This window comes from Phoca vitulina, unplaced genomic scaffold (assembly GCF_004348235.1).
Source record: "Phoca vitulina isolate PV1807 unplaced genomic scaffold, GSC_HSeal_1.0 scaffold56, whole genome shotgun sequence".
In the NCBI taxonomy this organism is placed as follows: Eukaryota; Metazoa; Chordata; class Mammalia; order Carnivora; family Phocidae; genus Phoca; species Phoca vitulina.
This window is the reverse complement of record NW_022589759.1, coordinates 246,042-267,664: the sequence shown is the minus strand read 5'-3', so window position 1 is coordinate 267,664 and position 21,623 is coordinate 246,042. Positions and strand designations below refer to the sequence as shown.

At 52.0% G+C, this 21,623-nt stretch overlaps 1 protein-coding gene across 1 annotated transcript in view; it reads right to left on the bottom strand.

Moving 5' to 3' along the window:
* The window catches only part of FANCA (FA complementation group A), a 56,564-nt gene that overhangs the window by 242 nt on the left and 34,699 nt on the right, over positions 1-21,623 (bottom strand). Inside the window, exons 22-42 of the mRNA XM_032389810.1 lie at positions 21,174-21,290; positions 19,949-20,085; positions 19,449-19,519; positions 18,947-19,043; positions 18,684-18,871; positions 17,126-17,222; positions 15,414-15,590; positions 14,074-14,147; positions 11,674-11,802; positions 8,010-8,094; positions 6,470-6,636; positions 5,854-5,959; positions 4,755-4,814; positions 4,515-4,619; positions 3,635-3,747; positions 2,737-2,875; positions 1,649-1,723; positions 1,236-1,338; positions 703-778; positions 298-454; positions 86-178 (exon numbers count right to left, since the gene is read on the bottom strand). Of these exons, the coding sequence (XP_032245701.1) occupies positions 86-178; positions 298-454; positions 703-778; positions 1,236-1,338; positions 1,649-1,723; positions 2,737-2,875; positions 3,635-3,747; positions 4,515-4,619; positions 4,755-4,814; positions 5,854-5,959; positions 6,470-6,636; positions 8,010-8,094; positions 11,674-11,802; positions 14,074-14,147; positions 15,414-15,590; positions 17,126-17,222; positions 18,684-18,871; positions 18,947-19,043; positions 19,449-19,519; positions 19,949-20,085; positions 21,174-21,290 (2,366 nt within the window). The remainder of the gene's footprint in view (positions 1-85; positions 179-297; positions 455-702; positions 779-1,235; positions 1,339-1,648; positions 1,724-2,736; positions 2,876-3,634; positions 3,748-4,514; positions 4,620-4,754; positions 4,815-5,853; positions 5,960-6,469; positions 6,637-8,009; positions 8,095-11,673; positions 11,803-14,073; positions 14,148-15,413; positions 15,591-17,125; positions 17,223-18,683; positions 18,872-18,946; positions 19,044-19,448; positions 19,520-19,948; positions 20,086-21,173; positions 21,291-21,623) is intronic.

Genomic DNA, 21,623 nt, shown 5'->3' with positions numbered 1-21,623 from the left:
TGGACACCAGATTCTCGTTTTACTTGAGGTGTTGCAACTTCAACACTCTTAACGTGTCCGCACACACCAAGCATCTGGGTGTTACCTCTGCCATGTTCGAGAAGCTCTTTTTTGGGCACCTAGGTATTGATTGCAGCAGAAAATGACGAGCTTTTGTTATCAAGCCTACGGGGTCACCCTAGAGAGAGGACAGGCAGAGACACAGGTCAGGGTGTATACTGTGAGGGTCACAATGCCCCCACCTGCTCACTCTGCCAGGAGAGCTGGCTGCACGGGTCTCTGAGCTGTGTCACCTGCCTGGCCCTGGAGCTCCTGGCTCCTGCCAGCTAGAGCCGAGACCACGCTTGTCTCCCCAGCCACGAAGAGACAGATCAGCTTTAGGTACATGTCGACAGCAACACGCAGGAAGGCATCTTCCCTCATGAGGGCGTCTTCATCAAAATAGGAGAGAAGGCTGAAGGTAAGAAAGAAGATGCCTCGTGACTCCAAGATCGAACAGAGGTGAGTGGCCGTCAGCACTGAGCAGTGACTCATCTGAGGAATGAAGTTCCAGGCATCTTTCCCGTTTGGAGGGCAATCCACAGTGATACTGATAGAGGATTGGGCTGGGGTGACCCCTCCTCTGACCACACACAACCCCCCCCCCGGTGGGAACTCCGCTGAGAGCGCGTTGCGACACTGACCCGCAGCAGGTGCAATTACCTGTAGAAGGCAAACGGCAGCAGCCTGATGTATGGATCTGGGGCCAGGCGGAGGAGGACATGCCCCAGGCCACCCTCTGCAACCAAAGGGGGTTAGGCTTAGCTCTGTGGCCACCTTCCCACCCCAGGATCAGCATGTTCAGGAGACCTCAGGTGCCTGGCTGGGAGGGGTGGTGATGTCCTCATGCTGGAGGGCAGAGCCTGGGGGGTAGACCCCCCCCATGATGGCCCAGTGCCACCCTGGGTCCCCCTAGTACCCCACTCAACTCTTTTGTTGTTTGGATGAGTTTGTACTGCATTTAGCCTAAAATGTGGTTTATATACTTAGCAAGAAGATAGACTTTGAAAAATGAGTTAGTAAATTAAGGCCCAGGGGTTCATACTTAACCATTGGAAAGTTATTTTTGAAGAAGGACTAAATAAAAAGTGGGGATCGCAGCCTGCCTTTGCGGATCACCTGTGTTCCCAGTAGATGGCTGGTAACCGGGACAGACACAGGCTGTGCCCTGCTACCGAGTCTCAGTGCTGTCTTACCTGTCTCTGTCAACTGAAAGAGTACCAGCCAGGATACCTTCTTCTTCTCCAAACACCCCAGGATCTCCGCACATATGTCCAAAGCCTTTAGGGAGTCCACAGCCTGTGGCCCACAGAAGAGGGAGGCTGACTGTCTGCACAGACAGGCACACAGTGGGGAGGGGGGTGACCTCCAGCCCAGAAGTGAGCCTTTGCTCATTCTGTTGAGTCTTGAATGGTGACTGTAGGAGGAACAGGTCAGGGACCCCTGTGCTCGTTCTGAAATGAGACCTCAAAGGAGAGGCCCAGGGCCAAGGGGTTCTTGCTTCAGCAAGCACAAGACTCCTGAGGAGCCCTTCAATACAAAGGTTCCAGGGCCCTCCTCCCAGAAACCCTGAGTAGGGAGGTCTGGGGGTGGGAAAGGGTCACCTTACCTGATGTCTTAAGTGTGGGGTTAGATGTGATGAAAGCAGGCCCATTAAGGAAAAGAAAAACAGGACAACCAGCAGCTGCAAATAAGACCAATGCCTTTAGAACATTAAAACCACCCAGGCTGCACCCTCATTAAGTAATTCTAAGTAAGGAATGCAGATGCTGTTCTTTGACCAAACATTTACAGGCAGAGGGCATAAATCTTTCCTCTAAGTGGATCTTCTCAGGAAGGAAAATTTTAAAGAGGTAATTTGAGAATAAATTCTTACAGACTGCATCATTTTGTATGTGCCTTTAAACACAGCTTGGAAAAGTGCCCACAGGGAAGAACTGTGCTGTGGCTGAGGGTGTCCATGGTGTGCGAGCTGCCGGTACCTCAGTCCGGTGCAGCGAGCCACCCCCGGCCCAGCCCCACTCCTGGGCTCCTTGTCTAGAAGGGTGTTTGTAAAATCCCTAGAGGCAAATGCACAGGCCCCCTCCTGACCCGAGGCAGGGGTCCACCTCTTCCCAACCCCCTGGAGTGCACCCAGGCTGGCTGGGGTGTCTGGACACCTCTTCTCAGCACACACAGGCCTAAGAGGCTTAAGGCCACTGAAATCACTTTGAACAAAAACAAACTTAAAAGAATCTCCCTTGTGGGTTTTTTTTTTTTTTTTACATTAAATTACCAAAAACCACAGGCAGGCCTGTACGTCCTGAGCTGACAGGTTGACTTTCCAGTTTACAAATTGTTTAGTTGGGGGAGAGATGAAGGAGTGAAGGCTGTGGGAACAGGGACAAAGAAGGTCCCACGGGGCAGCTGATGACAGCCCTGCCCTGGGTTTAGGGAGGATAAAAATAAGCTAAGCAAAATCAAAAGTGAGACACGTAAGGTATTCTTTCTACCAGTAAACTTGAGAGTGAAATATTACAAAATCCATCAGCCTGGTAAATTCTACTTCCTAATAAAGTCACAAGAATACCATACTCCCTGTCTGTTCTTGGAAAAGCACAATTCATTAGGTGAACCCTGAGAAACTCAGCTGATCGGAACACTGATTAAAAACAAACTTGGTAGAGAAGAAAGAAGTGAAAGAATTTCGTTTCTTGCCTCCTCTCTTTGGCAGTCCAGCTTCTCCAGCTGGCTCCTGATGCTGTTTTCCCCGGCTTGCTGGATTGCGAAGTGGAGTGAAGCCGCAGAGACCCAGGCCGGGCCCGGTGGGGGGGACGCCGAGTCAGGAGAGAGGCAGCTAGGAGACAGATGCGTCACCACAGAGCGTCATAACCACATCCTGGTGGAAAGCCACCAGCCCTGCCCACCCTCAGCTGGGGCAGCGAGGGGCTCTAGAGTCCACAGAAACAAGGTCTACGTCCCTAACCACCCCTGGCTCGGCATAGGGACCTAGAGCCTGGTGTCAGCCTCCTTCCCACTTTAGGGTCCAGTCTCCAGTTTCCCTAACGTGCTTCTGTGCCATGGATATGAGGACGGGGTAGGGCCTGACCGGGACACTTGGTCCTGACGCCTGAGCTTTGCAAGGAGGTCGTGGGACACGGGACTCTCACTTGGAGCCCACCACTCACACCCTTGGCTTCTGGGTCCAGTCCTCCTCCTCAGTCCCTGCTGTGACTGCAGTGTGGTGCTCAGAAAGGTGTCCCAGCAGGTTAAAAACAGGCCAAAAATCAGTGGAATATAATGTAGCAGTTGGCATTCCTTGTTTTCTGGGATTTTGAGCACTCCGGACACTGTAGCCGTGCACAGGGATAAAAGGAGGCCGGATGGGACCACAGTTCTCCCCCAAACCAGCACATGCCGGAGACGGCCAGCTGGGCAGGCCCGGTGGGGCAGAAAGCTGCGCAGGGACCCGCTAGGTCAGGTCTGTCCCTTCCCTTCCATGTGGGTCCTGCCCAGCCTGCCCTAAGGCCTCTGTCCGCCATCCCAAGGTATTCATGGAGGGAACCTAGAGCAGGTCCTAAAGAACATCTGTGCTCCCTCTCCTTGTTGCACGCACCTCCTGCCAAACTGCTGGGCCTCCCACAGCCTCTGCAGCTCTTGGGGCAGTGGGCCCTGGAAGCATCTTGTCCACCGGCTGCGAAGTTCAGGCTCCAGGCGTGGCCACCACAACTTCCAGAAGAGAAAGATCACCAGTAAGCAGATCAGGGGAGGCTATACTTGGACGCTCTTCAGTCCCTATAGCCAAGATGTGGAACCCTGGAGTGACCACTGGAGATGTGCGTGAGACCAGCTGACGCCGGCAGCACGGCTCATGTTCACCCAACACCTCCTATTTAAGTAGTGTGTCATGTACTCGATTTAAGGTTCAAGGCAGTTCCGTGAGCTCTCTCCTCCTCATCTGTAGAGGACACGGATGTCCGCACTGAGAGCTGGTGTTTTACACACACAGTAACTTCTGCACTGAATTCCACCCACATGAGCCACAGACTACATGGAAAGCTGAACACTCGGGGGGCGTGGCAGCATAAGTCCTACGGCTGCTAGGAGAGCTGCATGTCGTCAGGACGCCAGGAAAGCCAGCGAAGGCCCCCCGGGGAACCCCACACCCACGTGAGGGCCGGGCGGCAGGGGACTGGGCCGCCTCTCTTCCAGTCCTGAGATGGTCGTCTGTCAAGACAACAGGTGGAGCCCAAGTCGGGGAGCTCAGGCAATTAGGGTTCACCTTCAGCCAACGCAGAAGCAGTGAAGCAACACCCAGACACTGTTGTCCACAGGCGTGGGCAGGGAAGCCCGTCATCCTCCCTGCTGATGGCTTCGCTTTACCCCCCATTTCTCCGCATGCATTTTCTCCTCAATGACAAGAACCAGGATGCTGCCCTGGGCCCCCAGTCCCTGTGCCAGCCCCGGGCGCACCCCAAGAAGGCGGCTGCACCTACCAGAGCAGAGGTCAGGACTATGGGGCACTCAGTCTGGCACGCGGTCAGGATCAGGTCTGCGGTCCGGGAGGGGTTTCTGCTTTGTGAACAGGCGCTGAGGAGCCCCTGCAGGAGAGGACATGCCAGAAGCTCAGTGGTTTGCATGTGTACCCCGCTCCTAAAAGGCACCAGGGCTTCAAAGCACCACTGGCTATGAGAGTCCAGCCAAGTGGTGGGAGGTGCTGGGGGCAACAGAATTACCCTGAAGAAGTGGACGGTGATGTCATGGGTCAGAGCACTTCCATGGGAGCAGAAGTTTCTCTGCAAAAGAGCATAGGCCAGTGAGAAAGGAACCAGTGGGGCAGGGGGTGGGAGCGGAGGCAGTGTGTGCCGAGAGGCTTTAGCTGTGCTCACGGCGCCACTGCTGACCACCGAGGTCCAGCTTCATGTCCACCTGCACGGCTAGCCCAGGACCTGGCATCTCTCTGCCTATCCATGCAGCTCCTCTGTGCAGCAAGATCCCCCAGCCTGCCCGCTTCGGCCCCAACACAGGTCAGGAGGCTGGCACGCACTCCCTGATGGCCCAGTTGCTGGGATGGCAACCGGCCTCCCCAGCTCTGGGTTCTCTGTTCTGCCGGCCTTCGCGGGCCCTTCTGACAACGTTAAGGAAAACAGTCTTTGCTAAGAACCCAAGGAACACGTAGTCTCATCTCTCCTGCTTTCTGAGTCACCGTTTAAAGCTCTGTGTCACTGAATGGAACCTTAGTTCAATCTCTAGTTGTATTTGTGCATTTTTAAAAACTGGAAAAACATCTTCAGGAGTAGAAGCTATTCTGAAGTGTGTAGGACGTGCTTAATCCTGGTACCCTCACTGACTGGATGCATGCAGGCTTTGGTCCTGGGTAAGATGATGGAGCACCTGACACTGAACAGTGTGTACAACGGAAGGAAGCAGGGCTGACCGGTGGGAATGGCAGTCTTCTCAGCACCACCGGCTTTTGTGTGCCTGAAACGTCAAAACTGGAAAGAACTGGAGATGCTTGGTCTGCATGAGTTTATGGATCTTGACGGCTGAACGTCGAGGAAAGCTCTAGAAAGGGACTGAAGCTTTGGAGGAAGGGAGCCACAGCTGGTCTCTGCACCTCGCCAGCCCTGGTTCCAGCTGTGGGAGGAGGGCTGGGCACACAGCAGCCCCAACTCTTGGCTCCCGGAGCGGTACCCCCATTCTTTCCCTCAGCAATCCCACGTGGTCTGCGCACACACTGAAGCAGTTGGCTCAAAGTGACCAGTCACACTCGCGAATCTTCAAGAACCAGATCACCCCCGTCCCTGCTTTCCGAGGTTGCTTGCCCACACCTACCAGCTCAGAGTTGACCAAGTGGAAGAACTCCGTGCAGTCAGGGGCGGCTGGCTCTTTGGCCTGGGGGCTGCCGACGAGAACAGACGGGGGCAGACCGAGGAGGATCCTTGCACGGAAAGAGCTGCGTCAGTGGTGACAGCACAGCCTCATGACTTGAGAGCGCAGACTCACATCGGTAAGGACCCTCCCTACTCACTCTGGCAAGAGTCCCCGTCTGGGGCTGTGTGCTGAGCACCTGTGTCCTGCAGCATTCCCAATGTCTTAACCCCAAGAGCCGTTCTTAAGCGGCACAATCGCCAAGTAAAAGGGCGCACCCCAATCTAACAGAGCCACTCCCGAGAACTGGGACATTTCACCGTCTCACACTCATAAACACAGCTACAACGAGCATCTGTAAGCACACATGGTTTTCCTTATTTCGACATGCATTTTCTGGGCTACATCTTTCAACAAAGCAGCTTATGGGTCTGAAGGGGCGGCTTTAATCCGAAGCTTCAGACCCTGCTCTCTCCATGGGAACCCCAAGGAGAAGATGGGGACAGGGGACAGAAACAAATGACCAGTGGAAAAGAAAACTCAATGTAAAGACAGACTCCTCTATATGGTGCCACGTTACCATTTGTACACAAGCAGCTCCCGCTGTCTCTGAAGGCGGGCGGCCACATCCCACCCGCGTGCCAGGGCCTGGAGCCGTGTGCGGAACACGCTGAAAAGGAAGTGCTCCCGAGGAGGAGAGCAACTCTGGGATGCTGCTGGGCCCTGTTCCAGGTCAGCAGCCATCTCCTGGAAAAAACAAGACCAAAATGTTCACATACTTTTATCGCTGGTTCCACGTGATTGTCCTCAAATGTGAAGGCAGAAAGTTCTCAGGGCTTACTGTCAGCCCCAATCAGGACTCTCAAAGGGGGCTGGGTGGGCTTGGGAGGGAGGTCTCCCAAAAGGAGCTAGGAATGAGTGGGACAAGCCTTTTTACGTGGAAATCATTGAAAATTTGCAAAAGTAGAATAAGAATAGTACAATGAACTCCTTTACCAGATTCCCCTATGACTAACGTTTTATCGATTATCATTTGTTTTTTTACTCTGCGTGTACAGGTGTTGCGTGTGCATAATTGGAGGGTGACTTTGGACATAAGGTGTGTACACAGCAGGCACTCAATAAAGTGCCTGCTAACTGAAAGCATACACGTGTGTGCAGAGTCGGCACACGTTCAAATGCAGAGAGAACAAGCCAGGCGCCCACATCGCAGCACCATCCCTGCGGCGTGTGACCCAAGCCCCACGACGCGCTCTGCCTGCCACAGCCAGTTAGGATGGACGTGGAGGACAAGAGGTCAAGAGGAGGACTTGGAGGGCTGGGATCTCTTCTTTGTGGGGTTAGTTTTATTCCCTCGTAGGTAAGATTTCCCAGGGTCCCAGGCCACCCACTCCGTGGTTTCTGTCACTCCCCCCAGCTTCTCAAGTGCTTGAAGAGCAGCACGAACACCACCAGGAAGTGTGAAATCCACTGAATCCTGCCAACACGAAGCCACACATGTACTTCCAAAGGTAGATTCCCCGTGCACACTGTGGACACGGAGACCAGAGGGGGTCTGCACCTGGACCCCAGAGCCTACTCTCAGGGTCTTTCTATCGCCCGGACAAGACCTGAGGCTAACAGGCACTCTCACTGAAAACTGCACTCTTTACTTCAAAACGAGAGCCCCATTTCCACGCCCTCCTAAGTGCAACTGCTTTGCTGAAAAGAACCCACCAGCCTGTGGAGCTGCCAGGCGACCCTGTGAAAGAGCAGCCTCTCAGCCTCCTTTGTCATTTCTCAGAGCCTGACATCCAAATGAGCAGTCAAGAGCTAAAAAGCAGCAAGTGGTGGAGAGCAACGCTTTTACTACCAAAGTGGGCATCTTCTTAGTTTCCTCTATTTTCAAATTTTAAATGTTCCTAAGGCTGGAGATGGTTCTGGCACCACAGCTTTTGTTTCTGTATTTTTGGGATATTCCCTGGTGAAGTGAGCACACTGTCACTCTGGGTCTGGTCCGTTACACGTGGGATGTTAGTTTTCATTCTGCTGGGCTGCCTTAAGACATTCATAGTAAATATCATAAGAGCAGATGATACAAATGCAGTGAAACACACTGAGTTTTACATCTTCTAACTCACCTGCAATCTGGAAAAAATATCCCGATTTCCTGTGCAGCTACCGAGAACCAAATCAGAATTCTCTGAGCAGTTGTAACTCCTCGAACTGAAACAAAAACACAATAAAAGCCTCCTAAGTATCTCCAGATGTACAGGCATTCCTACTTCTCCTCTGCCCCCAGAGTGGCGTGTGGTCACACAGCCAGGAGGTCCCAGGGGACCACATGACACCCACAGTCATCAACAAACAAAACAACCGTCTACAACAAAATACTAGCAACCCCAATCTAGTGACATCTAAAAACGATTATGTACCATAACCAAGTGGGATTTATTCTAAGAATGCGAGGTTGGTTCAACACCCTAAAATCAACATATCAATAGAATACACATATCAATAAATAAAAACCATGTGAACATCTCAATAGACACAGATAAAACATTAGACAAAATTCAATACCCTTTCATGATAAAAACACTCAACAAACTAGGAGCAGAAAGGAACTTCCTCAACCTGATAAAGGCCGTCTATGAAAAACCCACAGCTCGTCTCATGCTTAATGATGAAAGCTTTCCTCCTAAAATCAGAAATAAGACAAAGTTCTCCTCTTTCACTGCTTCCATTCAATACTACTGGAAGTTCTAGCTGGGACAGTTCAGCCAGAAAAAGAAATAAAAGGCATCCAGAATGGAAAGGAAAAAGTTAAACCATCTCTATTCACAGATGACGTGACTTTGTATACAGAAAATCTTAAAGAATCCACAATAAAAAACTATTAAAGCAAATAAACAATTTCATAAAGTTGCAGGACATGCAATCAATATACAAAAATCAGTTATATTTCTCTATACCCACGAATAATCCAAGAATGGAATTAAGACAATAATTCCATTTACAATGGTGTTAGAATACAATACCTAAGGATAAACTTAACCAAGGAGGTGCAAGACTTGTACAATGAAAACTATAAAATGTTGAAAAATTATATAAGACCTAAATAAATGGAAAGACATCCCATGTTCATGGATAGGAAGAATCAGTGTTCTTAAAAAAAAAAAAAAAAGAAGAAGAATCAGTGTTCTTAAAATGGTAATAATACCCATAATTATCTACAGATACAATGCAGTCTCTATCAGAAGCCCACCTGGTTATGTTGAAACTGGCAAACTGGTCCTGAAATTCAGATGGAATTGCAAAGAACCCAGAACCCCCAAAACAATCTTTGGGGAAAAAAAGGAAGTTGGGGGATCCACATTTCCCAATTTAAAACTTCCTACAAATCTACAGTAATCAAAACAGTATGATATTGGCATAAGAATAGATGTATATACCACAAATCTTTTATTTTTTTTAAAGATTTTATTTATTTATTTGAAAGAGCATGAGAGGGAGAGAAAGCACAGAGGGAGAGGGAGAAGCAGACTCCCTGCTGAGCAGAGAGCCCAATGCGGGGCTCGATCCCAGGACCCTGAGATCATGACCTGAGCTGAAGGCAGACGCTTAGCCTACTGAGCCACCCAGGCGTCTCATAAATAAATAAAATCTTAAAAAAAAAAAAAAAAGATATATACACCAAAGTGAATAAAGAGTCCAGAAATAAACCTTCACAGGTATGGTTAACTGATTTTTGGCAAGGGGGCCAAGACCATTTAATGGGGAAGGACAGTGTCTTTAACAAAACGTGCTGGGACAACTGGATGTCCACATGCAAAATAGTAAAGGTGGATCCGTAACTTATTCCATAAAAATTAAATCAAATGCATCAAAGACCTAAATTAAGAGCTAAAACTAAAAATAAACTGGACTTCATCAAAATATAACACTTTTGTGCATCAAAGGACTCCATCAAGGGAAGAAATGAAAAGATGACTCCTAGAATGGGAGAAAATATCTGCATCTCATATCTGATAAGGGTCTGGTATCCAGAATACAGAAAGAACTTTTTTTTTTTTAAGATTTTATTTATTTATTTGACAGAGAGAGACAGCGAGAGTGGGAACACAAGTAGGGGGAGAGGGAGAAGCAGGCTTCCCGCTGAGCAGGGAGCGATACCAGGACCCTGGGAACATGTCCTGAGCCAAAGGCAGCCTCTTAACGACTGAGCCACCCAGGCGCCCCATGAACTCTTAAAACTCAGTAAAAAAACCCAATCTTAAAATGGGCAAAGGATGTGACATTTCTCAAAGAAGATACACAAATTGTCAATAAGCAAATGAAAAGATTCTCAACATCATTAGCCACCAGAGAAAAACAAATCAAAACCATAATGAAATATACCATTTCATATCCATTAGAATGGGTATTATCAAAAGATAACAATAACTATGTTCGTGATAATGTGGAGAAACTGGAACCCTGATACTGTTGGTGAGAATGTAAAATGGTGCAGTTTTGGAAAACAGTCTGGCAGCTCCTAAAAAAAGTTTAGATATGACACAACAGACTGATGAATCACAGACCTGTACCCCTGAAACAAATAATACATTGTATATTAATTTTTTAAAAATGCCAATTGAAAGAAAAAAAAAGATATGACACAGCAATCCATGCATAGCCATATGCTCAAGAAAAATGAAAACACAGGACCACAGAAAAGTCTGCACACAGAATTGTACAGAATTATTCAGTCAATAAGTGAAAACCCAAATGTCCATCATGAATAAACAAAATGTGGTCCATCCTTCAATGGAATACTACTCAGTAATAAAGAAATGAAGTTCAGATAGATGCTATTATGTAGACTAACCTTGAAAACATTGTCCTGAGTGAGCCACACACAAAGGACCACATGCTTGTGTGATTCCATTTATATGAAATGTACTAGGATTGACAAAGGCTTAGACAGAAAGTGGATTCCAGGGTTAGGGGGGCATGGAAAGAATGCACAGACACTCACTGATTTCACTCTCTGCACACATACTCTTCTCCCTCCCAAGAGAAAAATGAAGGACAAGAGGACTGGCCCCAACCTCAGCTGCCTGGTACTATAGGTGTTACTCCCAGCCACCAAGCACCACTAGGAAAAACTCCAGTGCTATTAGTTGTATTGCAATGTGGTGTGACTTGTAAGAGTTTTGCTAACGAGGTGATGTGTTTACAGATCCTTGTGGAGAACAGAGGGACTGTGGGAAACATAAAGGCACCTGTCCTTCCTTGTGTCTTCAGTAACCATTTGCATGGACTGTGTTTCTTTGAGGGTAACAAGATTTGTTTTCTATGATTTAATATTTGTCACCTAAAATGTGGAAAATGGAATTGATTTTACTCACCAATTTGACACAACAATCACAAGGACAAAGACTAACCGAGACTAGCTGAGCAGGAACCCAAACCCAACACAGCCTGCATGCTATGGAATTCTGCCCCATGGCAGCCAGCCCACGTCCATGTTTCAGGCACCTGCGACGCTTGCCACCTGCTGGCCTACCTGCCCCACCCTTTACACTTAATGACCCAGGTGCCAGGTGACAAAGCAGAAAGACAAGTCATTGCCACTGGCAGCTCTATACACGAAGAAAACGGATTCTGAAAACTTACCTTTACTTCAGATAGACTCAGACTTGCTATCAGGATATGTTCAACTGTGCTTTGTATAACACAAAGTAGACTGAGAGAAATAAAAACCCCATTCTTAGAACTACCAAAATTAAGAGTATGACGCCCTTTGGCATCAGCATTCCTAACCTTTGGCAGAAGTCTATCAGCACGTCGACAAGAACGGTGCACGCTGTCTGCAGCTGCCCATCGCAGCCCCCTGCAGCAGAGGGCTTGGGGAGGAAGTGCTCGTGGATCGCCCACTGGTGGAAGTCCCACCTGCAACAGCAACACAAGGTCTGTGCTGAGAAAGGCTGCAAACCAGTGCCTCCTGTGGCCGAAGAGCGAGCCCACAGCCCGGGGCACACCAGCAGGGGGTTAAATCTGAGGGGTCGGGGCTCCAGGAACGCCCTCTGCCACAATCAAGACCCCCTCAGGGGCCATCCCCCTGGGTCATTATCCCAGCGTCTACCAGCAAAGGTGTCCAGATCTGGACCAGGCTCTGCAGGTGCTCACAGGAACGGTCTTGAGGATGAACCAAGTGAAAGCCTCAGCCAGAGAACCACTGACACTAGTCTACTTCTACAGAAAGAGCCACACCCAAGTAAGACGCTTCCACATACCCACGAATGGGCAAGGAACGGGTGAGAAAGGGCTGGTGCTCTACCCATACCATCTGAAGCCTGGACAGAATGTATTGCAGTGTTACTTGTAGAATTAAAAAAGAAAAGGTCTAAGCACAGCTTCAACATCCTGTGATCTGGGTGTCAGAAATCCTTATTACAGTTCCTCACACTAGAAAATGAATTCCTTCTTTTCCTAGTGGAAATAGAGGAGGAGGAGGGAAGGGAGGGGAGACCCTAGGACACGCAAACCCATGCAGAAAGCACTCACAGGTGGCTGGGCACAGCCCTAAGGAGCAAGCAAACCTCTATCTTGTTGGAAAAGCAGTTATTCTTTCCACAGTTCCGACTTTCTTATTTCTTTTTTTTTTTTTTTTTAAAGATTTTATTTATTTATTTGAGAGAGAGAATGAGATAGAGAGAGCATGAAGGGGGGAGGGTCAGAGGGAGAAGCAGACTCCCTGCTGAGCAGGGAGCCCGATGTGGGACTTGATCCCAGGACTCCAGGATCATGACCTGAGCCGAAGGCAGTCGCTTAACCAACTGAGCCACCCAGGTGCCCCGCGACTTTCTTATTTCTACTTGCTCCTTCTATTACCTGACGCCACGAGACAGCATCCCATGCATGTGAGACACATCTCTGACCACGCAGGGACAGTGGCTCAGGGTGGCTCACGCTGATCCCTGCCCTCGGATGCCCCCGGGGCCCCTGTGCCCTACCAGCTCCATTTTATCTACAGCACATTTCCCTCCCTGACCTCCGAACCCCCACACCCAGGGTGCAGAGGTCAGCACCTCTTTCATGCCCAGAACAACACATCTCACCTCCCCCTGGTCTGAAGAGTTGGCCCTGGGACCCACAGGAGCTCAGACCTTGATTTACCTGCTTCTCATGCCACCAACTCAGGGCCAGCCCTCTGCTTGCCATTGTGTTCTTCCCACGCGCAAGACCGACGCAGGCTGGCCACCCAGCTGAGAACCATCTCAGGCTCCTTCAGCAGGACCCCGGATGGTCAGGACTCCACGGCAGCCCCTTACCACACCCGGCCTTCCCCGCTCCTCTCCCACCCAGGGGAAGCACACTTGCTGCCCCTGCCATCCCCACCCTGGGACCCGTTCTCACAGCCCTGTCCGGGGTCCTGATCCGTCTTAGCTGTCCGCCAGCTTCTCCCCAGGCCCACTGAGGCGTACACGTGTGTGCAGTTGCTTGGCACAGTGCCCAGTCAGCGGCATCAGGGCGGAAGGGCACCACCTAGTGCCCCTGTCTGCACAGAGGTGCCATAAGGGCAGGCTTGTCTTATCACAATGCACCCCCACTTTTAAGAACATTCTAGAAGGGGCGCCTGGGTGGCTCAGATGGTTAAGCGTCTGCCTCCGGCTCAGGTCATGATCCCAGGGTCCTGGGATCGAGCCCCGCATCGGGCTCCTGGCTCAGCGAGGAGCCTGCTTCTCCCTCTCCCTCTGCCTCTCCCTGCTCATGCTTTCTCTCTCTCTCTCTCTGTGTCTCAAATGAATAAATAAAATCTTAAAAAAAAAAAAAAAAGAACATTCTAGAAGTGCTTGGCAAACAGGAGGAACTCAATAGATGTTTCTTGAATTAAGGAATGAATGCATGAAACTGTGCTCATAGGTTATATGTTAAACTGAACATTGAGGATATAATGAGAAGACTTAGACTTCAAGACTGATGCAGAAAACCTGACAGCATTTTGAAAGGCAGACCCCCCCGCCCCTTTTAAGATTTTACTTATTTGAGAGAGTGCGTGTGCACGGGGGGGGGGGGGGGGCGGGGAGAAGGATCAGAGGGAGAAGCCGAGTCCCCACTGAGCACGGAGCCCAACACGGCTCGGTCCCAGGACCCTGAGATCGTGACCTGAGCCAAAATCAAGTCAGATGCGCCCCAAGGCAGAACCCTTTCAACACTTACCTTTCCGTATGTGAAAGAGAATCAAGCTCAGGTTGAATTTCTAGTTCCAGCTGTAACCAGTCTCTGTAAGTTAACTGAGAGAAAAGGACGACATGAACAGACAGTGCGGACGGGACACAGAGACCACAGGTCAGCTCGGAAACAGTCTGCTGTCACCGCTCCGCGACTGCGGACGTCACGGCTGGAAGCCTCACAGGAGGGCCCTCACATAGGGCCTACGCTGGCCTCTATGCTCACGCCGCTTCCCGCCGTCAGACTGAGGTCCTGGCACCAAGCCCTGATGGGGAACTCAGATATTGCTTAATCTAACTCTGAACGTGAAGCTCACCAAAACCGTTCAAACTGGTACTCTGAAACTGAATTCTCTAGCACACTGCCTGGTTTTGAACAGTGAACCTGTGGCCTCTGCAAACCGCTCAGGTTACTGCACAACAACACCAGGAAAGAAATCGTTTTCTAGTTCGGTGGAGTTGGGCAAAGTCACGGAAGAATAAACTCGATGTAATAACATGCTTCAAATACTCATGGTAGCATATTTCTTATTTTACAATTCTTGGAACAGTTTCACTCATCAACACGGACTAACCTCAGACCTCACACTGTGTGTAAGAGCACATCCCAAACACGTGTGCAGCGCGCTCCCTGTCTGTAAATACCAAAGCCTGGCAATACAGAGCAGTCCCTTGCTCGGGGACACACGCATGGGAACCCAAGAGCAGCACGTCCACGATCACCCGAACGCCGAGGGCGGCGGCCCGCTGAGATACCCGCCAAGCTGCGTGTGGGCGGCGAGCGTTCCCTACAGCACCAGCATCACTTACTATGCTCAGCAAACACGGTCACACCTGCTCTGGGGTAACTGATACAATTAATAAAAGAACTGAATACATAATAAAACAACTCAGAATTTTTTCTCTAAGGACCAAAATAAGCAGACCAACATCCAGGTGAGTAAACGAAAAGTTATGAAAAGGTAGCAGACTAGTAACACAGGCATGTTGGCTGAAGCAGGCCAAGGCTCCCCGGGACTATGCTCAGAGAAGTGCAACCCCAAATTGCAGCCTGGCAGGTATGTTCCAGATACATTTATATTCACCCTTAAAACGTTCGTGCTCGGGAAACTGGGCAGAGTAGACATGATCTTTCTGTCTTAAGAAATTACAAGTACGTGTGACTCTGCAGTGGGACCAGCAACGACTTCCACCCAAGCCACTTCTGCGCTGCTCCAGCGTCAGGCCCGCCTGCCTGCCCACCACGTCCTCAGGAAACCCCACAGCTACCCGCAAAACCCTGTGCGTTAGGACGAGGCGAGAAGCAGGAAAAGGGGCAGTGGGACCTACGTGAAATTCTTTCTGCTTCAACAGTTCCTGGAAGGTTCTCTGTTTCCACAGACACAGGGCGGCTCGCTGCCAGTCGGCAGTCGGCAGGCACAGGAGTCTCCAGGGAAGGCCGGCCGGGTGCTCCTGAGAGGGGGGTTCCCGGGCTTCTGAGAACAGTCTGAGTATAACGAACTGGAACTGGAGAGAGACGGTCAACTGGCTGTGTGCTGCAGGGCGGGCAGCGTGGGGACCCTGTGGACACCTGGAGTGACCCGGCGAACCCCTCACGGGGCACTCTGGGCGCCCTGCGTTCAGCTACTGACGGCGTCCCAGTGACCAGCCCAGTCTGCCAATCTTGGCGCACATCTGTCCCCGGGGCGCAACCCCCAGAGGCAGAACTGCTGGCTCTAAATGGTCCCCCACCACGGCGGCCGGCGGTCTTCCCAGCCCATTGCTGGCACTGGTCTTCCCACTCTAGGAGGGGGCCAACTGGATAAGCACAAGAATGTCCATGAGTTCATGTACGTTTGCCATTAGGAGCTGCTCGGGGGGACCAGGGGAGGGCACTGGGACCCCCCTCAGAATTTGGCAAGGTGGGACCAGAAACTTGTCTGGGCCGCCTCTCCTAATCTCTGTTCCATGCTTCAAACCGTGGGCACCTGGGACTAAGCTCCTCAACACCAATGACAGGAGCACATGGGTGTCCCGACGGCGCTTAACCCGCAGGCAGGACCAGGGCTTAGGGCTTCTCAGTGCATTCTAATGTGGAGCCTGGAACTCAGTTTGCGGTTCAACTTCACAAGATGTTCCTTAAAACTCCACCAAAGGAATAACACTGGTTTCCGTTCTCACTCCAAGTTCACTTTTGCCACCGAAGGTTTCTGACACACATCTTTAAACTTCTCTGGTCTTGGGGCGCCTGGGTGGCTCAGTCAGTTAAGCATCCAACTCTTTTTTTTTTTTTTTTAAGATTTTATTTATTTATTTGATGGAGAGAGAGACACAGCGAGAGAGGGAACACAAGCAGGGGGAGTGGGAGAGGGAGAAGCGGCTTCCCGCGGAGCAGGGAGCCCAATGCGGGGCTCGATCCCAGGACCCTGGGGTCATGATCTGAGCCGAAGGCAGACGCTTAACAACTGAGCCACCCAGGTGCCCCAAGCATCCAACTCTTGATTTTGACTCAGGTCATGATCTCAGGGTCGTGAGATCAAGCCCCACATCGGGCCCCGTGCTCAGTTCAGAGTCGGCTTGAGGTTCTCTCCCTCCGCTCCTCCCCCAACTCTTGCTCTCTCTCTCTCTCTCTCTGTCTCTAAAATAAATAAATAAGATCTTTAAATTTCTCTGGTCCGGTAAATAAATACAACATTCAATAGATGAGATAAGTCTTCTGAGAACATCAGAATTCTTTTTTAAATAGAAAGATACTTTTCATGAATATTTATCTTTTAATATACCAACTTTACAAAAATCAGTATCTGTTTATTAAAAAAAGGAGGAACATTTGTAGCCTTTGTCATCTTACAGCCCCCCTTCATCTTAAGTCTGAGGACAGAAGAAAAAGGCAGTTTCAGCCCCAGCAGAGAGCTGAGGCAGCTCCCAGGAGACAGTCCGATACACCGGGAGCACAGTGTGCAGAGATGTGGGCAGGGAGAGAGCAGACAACTGGACCTTCGCTAGAAACCTGCATGAAACTGGAGATTCACAGAATGGAGAAAGGGAAGTGACAGACCTACCTTTTTCATGAGGGCTGGAGATAAGCAGCTGTACAAAATATCTTGCGACAGGGAAGAAGACTTACACAAAAAGTAAGAAATCACCGCTGTACAAAATCTGAAAGCAGAAAACAGAATGTAGAAATGTGGTGCATGCAACATACGGGATGAAATAAATATAAGTGTGAATTTCACAAAAGGGATCTGACTGCATTCTAAAGCAGATGTCCAGAGGGTTAGTCTTGGCCTCAGCTCTGGGCCAGGCCGGCTCCCGAGCCCTCGGGAACTGACTCCTGTGTCACACCCATGGGTCTGAGCTCCGTCCACACTGAAGGCCCAGACCCAGAAAACACCGCAACGGTCAGACTGTGCGAGTACGGGCTTGCTTTCGCCACACGTAGAGTCACGGCCAGAACAAAAGCAATCAAGTCAGATGTGGCTGGGAGTGCTTCTGACGTACCATCACCCATTCACTGTTCCTCCCTGAAAGAAGTCTGCGGAACCAGGCACAAGCAGGCCCAATTTTAAACTCAGCCTTAGGGGAAGCCCTTCCCCGGGTTGTCAAGTGTCGAAGAGACCGACCCCAGGGCCCAGGGGAAGTCAGGAAGGTGCCGGGGAAGGAAGGGGGACCAGGGCACCTTCAGGACTGACTGCCAGTGGGGGCTCTCGGTGTTGCCAAAAGCCTGTAAGAGGCTGGACGGCTCTGCCTCCCGCTGTGGAGGGCTCAGGGGTCCAAGGCAGGCATTCTAGTGCATGTCTCTCCCCGCTCTAATTCCTTATGCCTTTCCGTCAGTTCTGTCCATGAACCGCAATCCCAGTCCCAGCAAACAACCCATTGGAGCCTCCTGGCTTCTTCCCTGACGCTCCGTCCATTCACCCCAGGCCGAGTAAGTCTAGACTCACAGGGCCCCGCCCTCAGCACGTGGGGACCCATCCCTGCCCTCCCTGGGGTGGGCGGCCGCACTCACTGACACCAGCCCACCTCTCCCAGCACCTATCACCCCGCATGCGCCACGCTATCAACTTGCCAGATGCCCCCACACAGAAGGGCAGGGATTTGGTTCCTGGAACGGGTCTGACCCACAGTGGTGTATAAGGGAAGCGTGGGGGTGTATACTAGCACAAACTTCTAGAATGATGGGTCTCAAAACCCCTGCAGATGAGTTGCTTTGAACTGGGCAACTCCATGTGCAGGAACTTACCCCACAAAAACAGCTACTCACCACAGGGAAGCCCAGCAACCCAGCCAGAGGGATGGGTCCAACCGGATGCCAGGCGCCCCCAAGACAAAACCCAGTAACGCTCGCCCCAACAGAAGATGGCTGAACAACATGGAAGGATAGCTACGGTCTACTGTTAATGTCTTAAAAGGCAGCTTTTAAGGTAGTATGATCTCATTTTTGTAAACTAAGAAATACACACAAATAAACACGACATAAAAGACTCTGGAGAGACATATACCAAATGTTAAGGAGTGATCACCTACGGAGCGTGTGTGTTGGCCAGTTTTATGTGATGAGAATGTGCTACTTTGTGGAGAGGGGAGAGGCACAGCGGAGAGGCGGGAGGGGCAGCTCACTTGAGGCAGAAGAGCGAGGTCTCCGCGGTTCCGAACGTCAGGAGGCTACTGAAGAACTCTGGGATGGGGAGGCTCTTGGCAGGGGCAGGAAAACCCACATGCACCTCTGGGAGCGCAGACCTGGACTCGCCCAGGTGGACGACCAGGGCAGCCAGGCCCAGCACGTGGGAGGCACTCAGGCTTGGGCCCTGAAATGGGAGACGGTGATTCTCCAGCAAGGAGGGCGGAGCCCACTTCCCAGACGGAGGAGGCGGCAGCCCTACCTGGTGACGGAGTAGCTGGCAGAGCCGGGTGAGCACAACAGGGAGGAGCCTGCGTCCACACATGGCTGTCACGAAGCGAGCAGCCCAGGGGCCCTGCCTGGAGACAGAGCCGCCGAGACCAGCAGTCCGGCCAGTCCTGGCCCTGCACGGCCCTCCCACGGGCTCTGCTGCACGAGCACTCACGCCCAGGGGGCCTCAGAAAGAACTGGGCTGTTCCCCCAACAGCGGGGTCTCCCGTGGTGATGCTTAACCTCTGCCGTGTCTGCACCTGATAAAAGTCAGCACGGCCCCTCCACCCCGCCTGGGACCCCCAACCGGTCCTAAGGCAGAAGGCAGGACCCAGGTCCCAGGATCAGAGCTGGACTAGGAATGGCAGCCTTGCTCCCCGTCCTCGTCAGGGAAGACAGGGAGGAACTCCACTCCACCAGGGAGGCCTGCTCCGAGCACCCAGGCCGCCCCACACACAGCTCCACACCACCCAGTGAGAATCAGCAGCCCCTACCTGTCTGGTGGGGTGAAGCTGGAGGCTGCGATCAGGTTCTGACAGAAAGACGTCAACAGGAGGTCCGCGATCTGAGAGATAAATGGTCACTGAGGGCACAGAGTCCCGGAGAGCAAGGTGCATGAGCCGGACTGTTTACGCCTCTGAGGAAACAATCACGCTGACCGGCAGCTGAACCCCACTCCCAAATCCTGAAGGATTTGGGCAGCAGTCCCACAGTCCCAGCCACGAACCTTCACAACAGGGAACAGGGTCAGCACACCTCGTCTATACAGCCCCAGAGAGTGAACAGTTTTAGGCTTTGGGGCCACAAAGAGCATCTGCTGCACGTTCTTTGGAAATTTAAAGAGTCTGTACACAAAGAGGCCGGGGCCGGCTGACCCTGGGCCGAGCATGCCCAGCTCCCGGATGTCTGGTTTCCTGGGGAGGAGAACTGTGCACCGAGCACTGTCTGCAGTCCATCCCTGCTCCACAGCCTGCTGTAGGCATCCTGCACTCACCTCCTGCTCCTGGTGCTCCAAGTGTGGAGCCAGGATACTGAGCTGGGCCTGCGATACCTCCAAGCTGCCGTCCTCCTCGCCCAGGCCCAGGGCGGAGCTGAGCCGTTCAGAGACAACTGCCATGTGAGCGGAAAGAACTGCAAATGGAGAAACACGGTGAGCTGCCCAGGAAAGCCGCTGACGCCCACCCCCGACCGCACCCGGGGCGGCTCTGCAGGAGAAGCAGCCCAGCCCCCATTCCGGGGGCCACACCTGCCGCTAAGGGCCGGGCCGCGCACACCCAGCAGCCACGCGGTGCAAACTGCTTTTCCCACACGGCAGGTGGCGCTGCTGAGACGGTGCGCGGGCACGCGGTGGGGCAGAACGGGGACAGGGGCCGCCCACTGCCTTTCGACGGGTTATCTGAGGGGTCCATGTGTTCCTTCCCCACCACAGACCCCATTTATGCACATTCTGCCCGGGGCTCCACGTCCCACCGTCAGCCTCGGCGCCAGAGGCCAGGGAACAAATGGGCCAACCGTGCCCGCTGGAAACGGCAATCTGCTGCTGGGGACGAGGCCGACCTGACCCGCCGGCAGTCCCGCTGACGCCCCGGGCTTCCGCCCCAGCCTCGCCGTCCCCACACGCCCAACTCGCAGGAGCGCAGCTCTGAGAGGCCACGGCCCCGGGGACCCGTGCGCCAGGAGCAGGGGCACTAAGGTGGCGTTATCAGCATCTCCTCTGGGAGGCTCTCACAGGGCGTCCTGTCCTGGCTTGAGTACAATGGATTCATAGTATATAAAAACCTATTACACTTCCTGGATAAAAATACGATTTACTTCAGATTCTGCATTTTTCCCAACAACAACGTCTTCAGTAGAAGTCCGTGTTTCATGTTACGGACCGCCGTGCACGACTAGGTGACGTGAACCGTCACGCTCTCCCTCCACAAACGAGCACCGCCGCCGCGCCGGGTAGCAGGGACCGGTCGTGCAGAAGCAGAGGCCAAGGGCTGGCGTCTCCGCCCGTCAACCACAGCCGAGGAGCGCCGGCTCGCCCCTCTCCACCACCCGGCCTGCTGGGATGTCAAACCGCGGAGTGCTCATCTCTGCTAAGGCTCTGGGACGGCCTGACGACGGACCCGCCGGTGCTGCGGCCGGGCTGACCTGAGCTCGGGCGCGGCTGGACGCCCACTCCGCCCACGGGCACCCGCTGCAGATCGCCCTGCCCGCAGCCAGGCCCTCACCGTCATACTGAGAGGGGTCTGCCATGGCGGCTCGGAGCTCTCTCAGGGCAGCGGCGAGCGGTCCCAGCGGTTCTTCCGCACAGCCCCCGGCTTCCGCCTTCATCCCTGGGGCTGCATCTGGGAGAGGACAGGACACACACAACTGGACGTGGCTCCTCCGTGAGAAGAGCAGACAGAGGCCCCAGACGAGGTGCCGCGCTGCTGGGCACTGATCATCGTATCAGAAACGTGTTTATAAAGGTTTAAGAAAAAACATGGTTCTATGCACAACATGCCATAAAAGTGAAAAACACGTACGTAAAGAAAAAGGACCAGAAGCATGGTGAGGGGGTCTGGGTGGGGACACAGGATTGTGGATGGGTGACAATTTATTCCATTTCTCAAACTTGTAAGTAACATTGTCATACTGTTTTTTTAACAGGATGTTAAAAAAAATAAGATGTAAAGAAA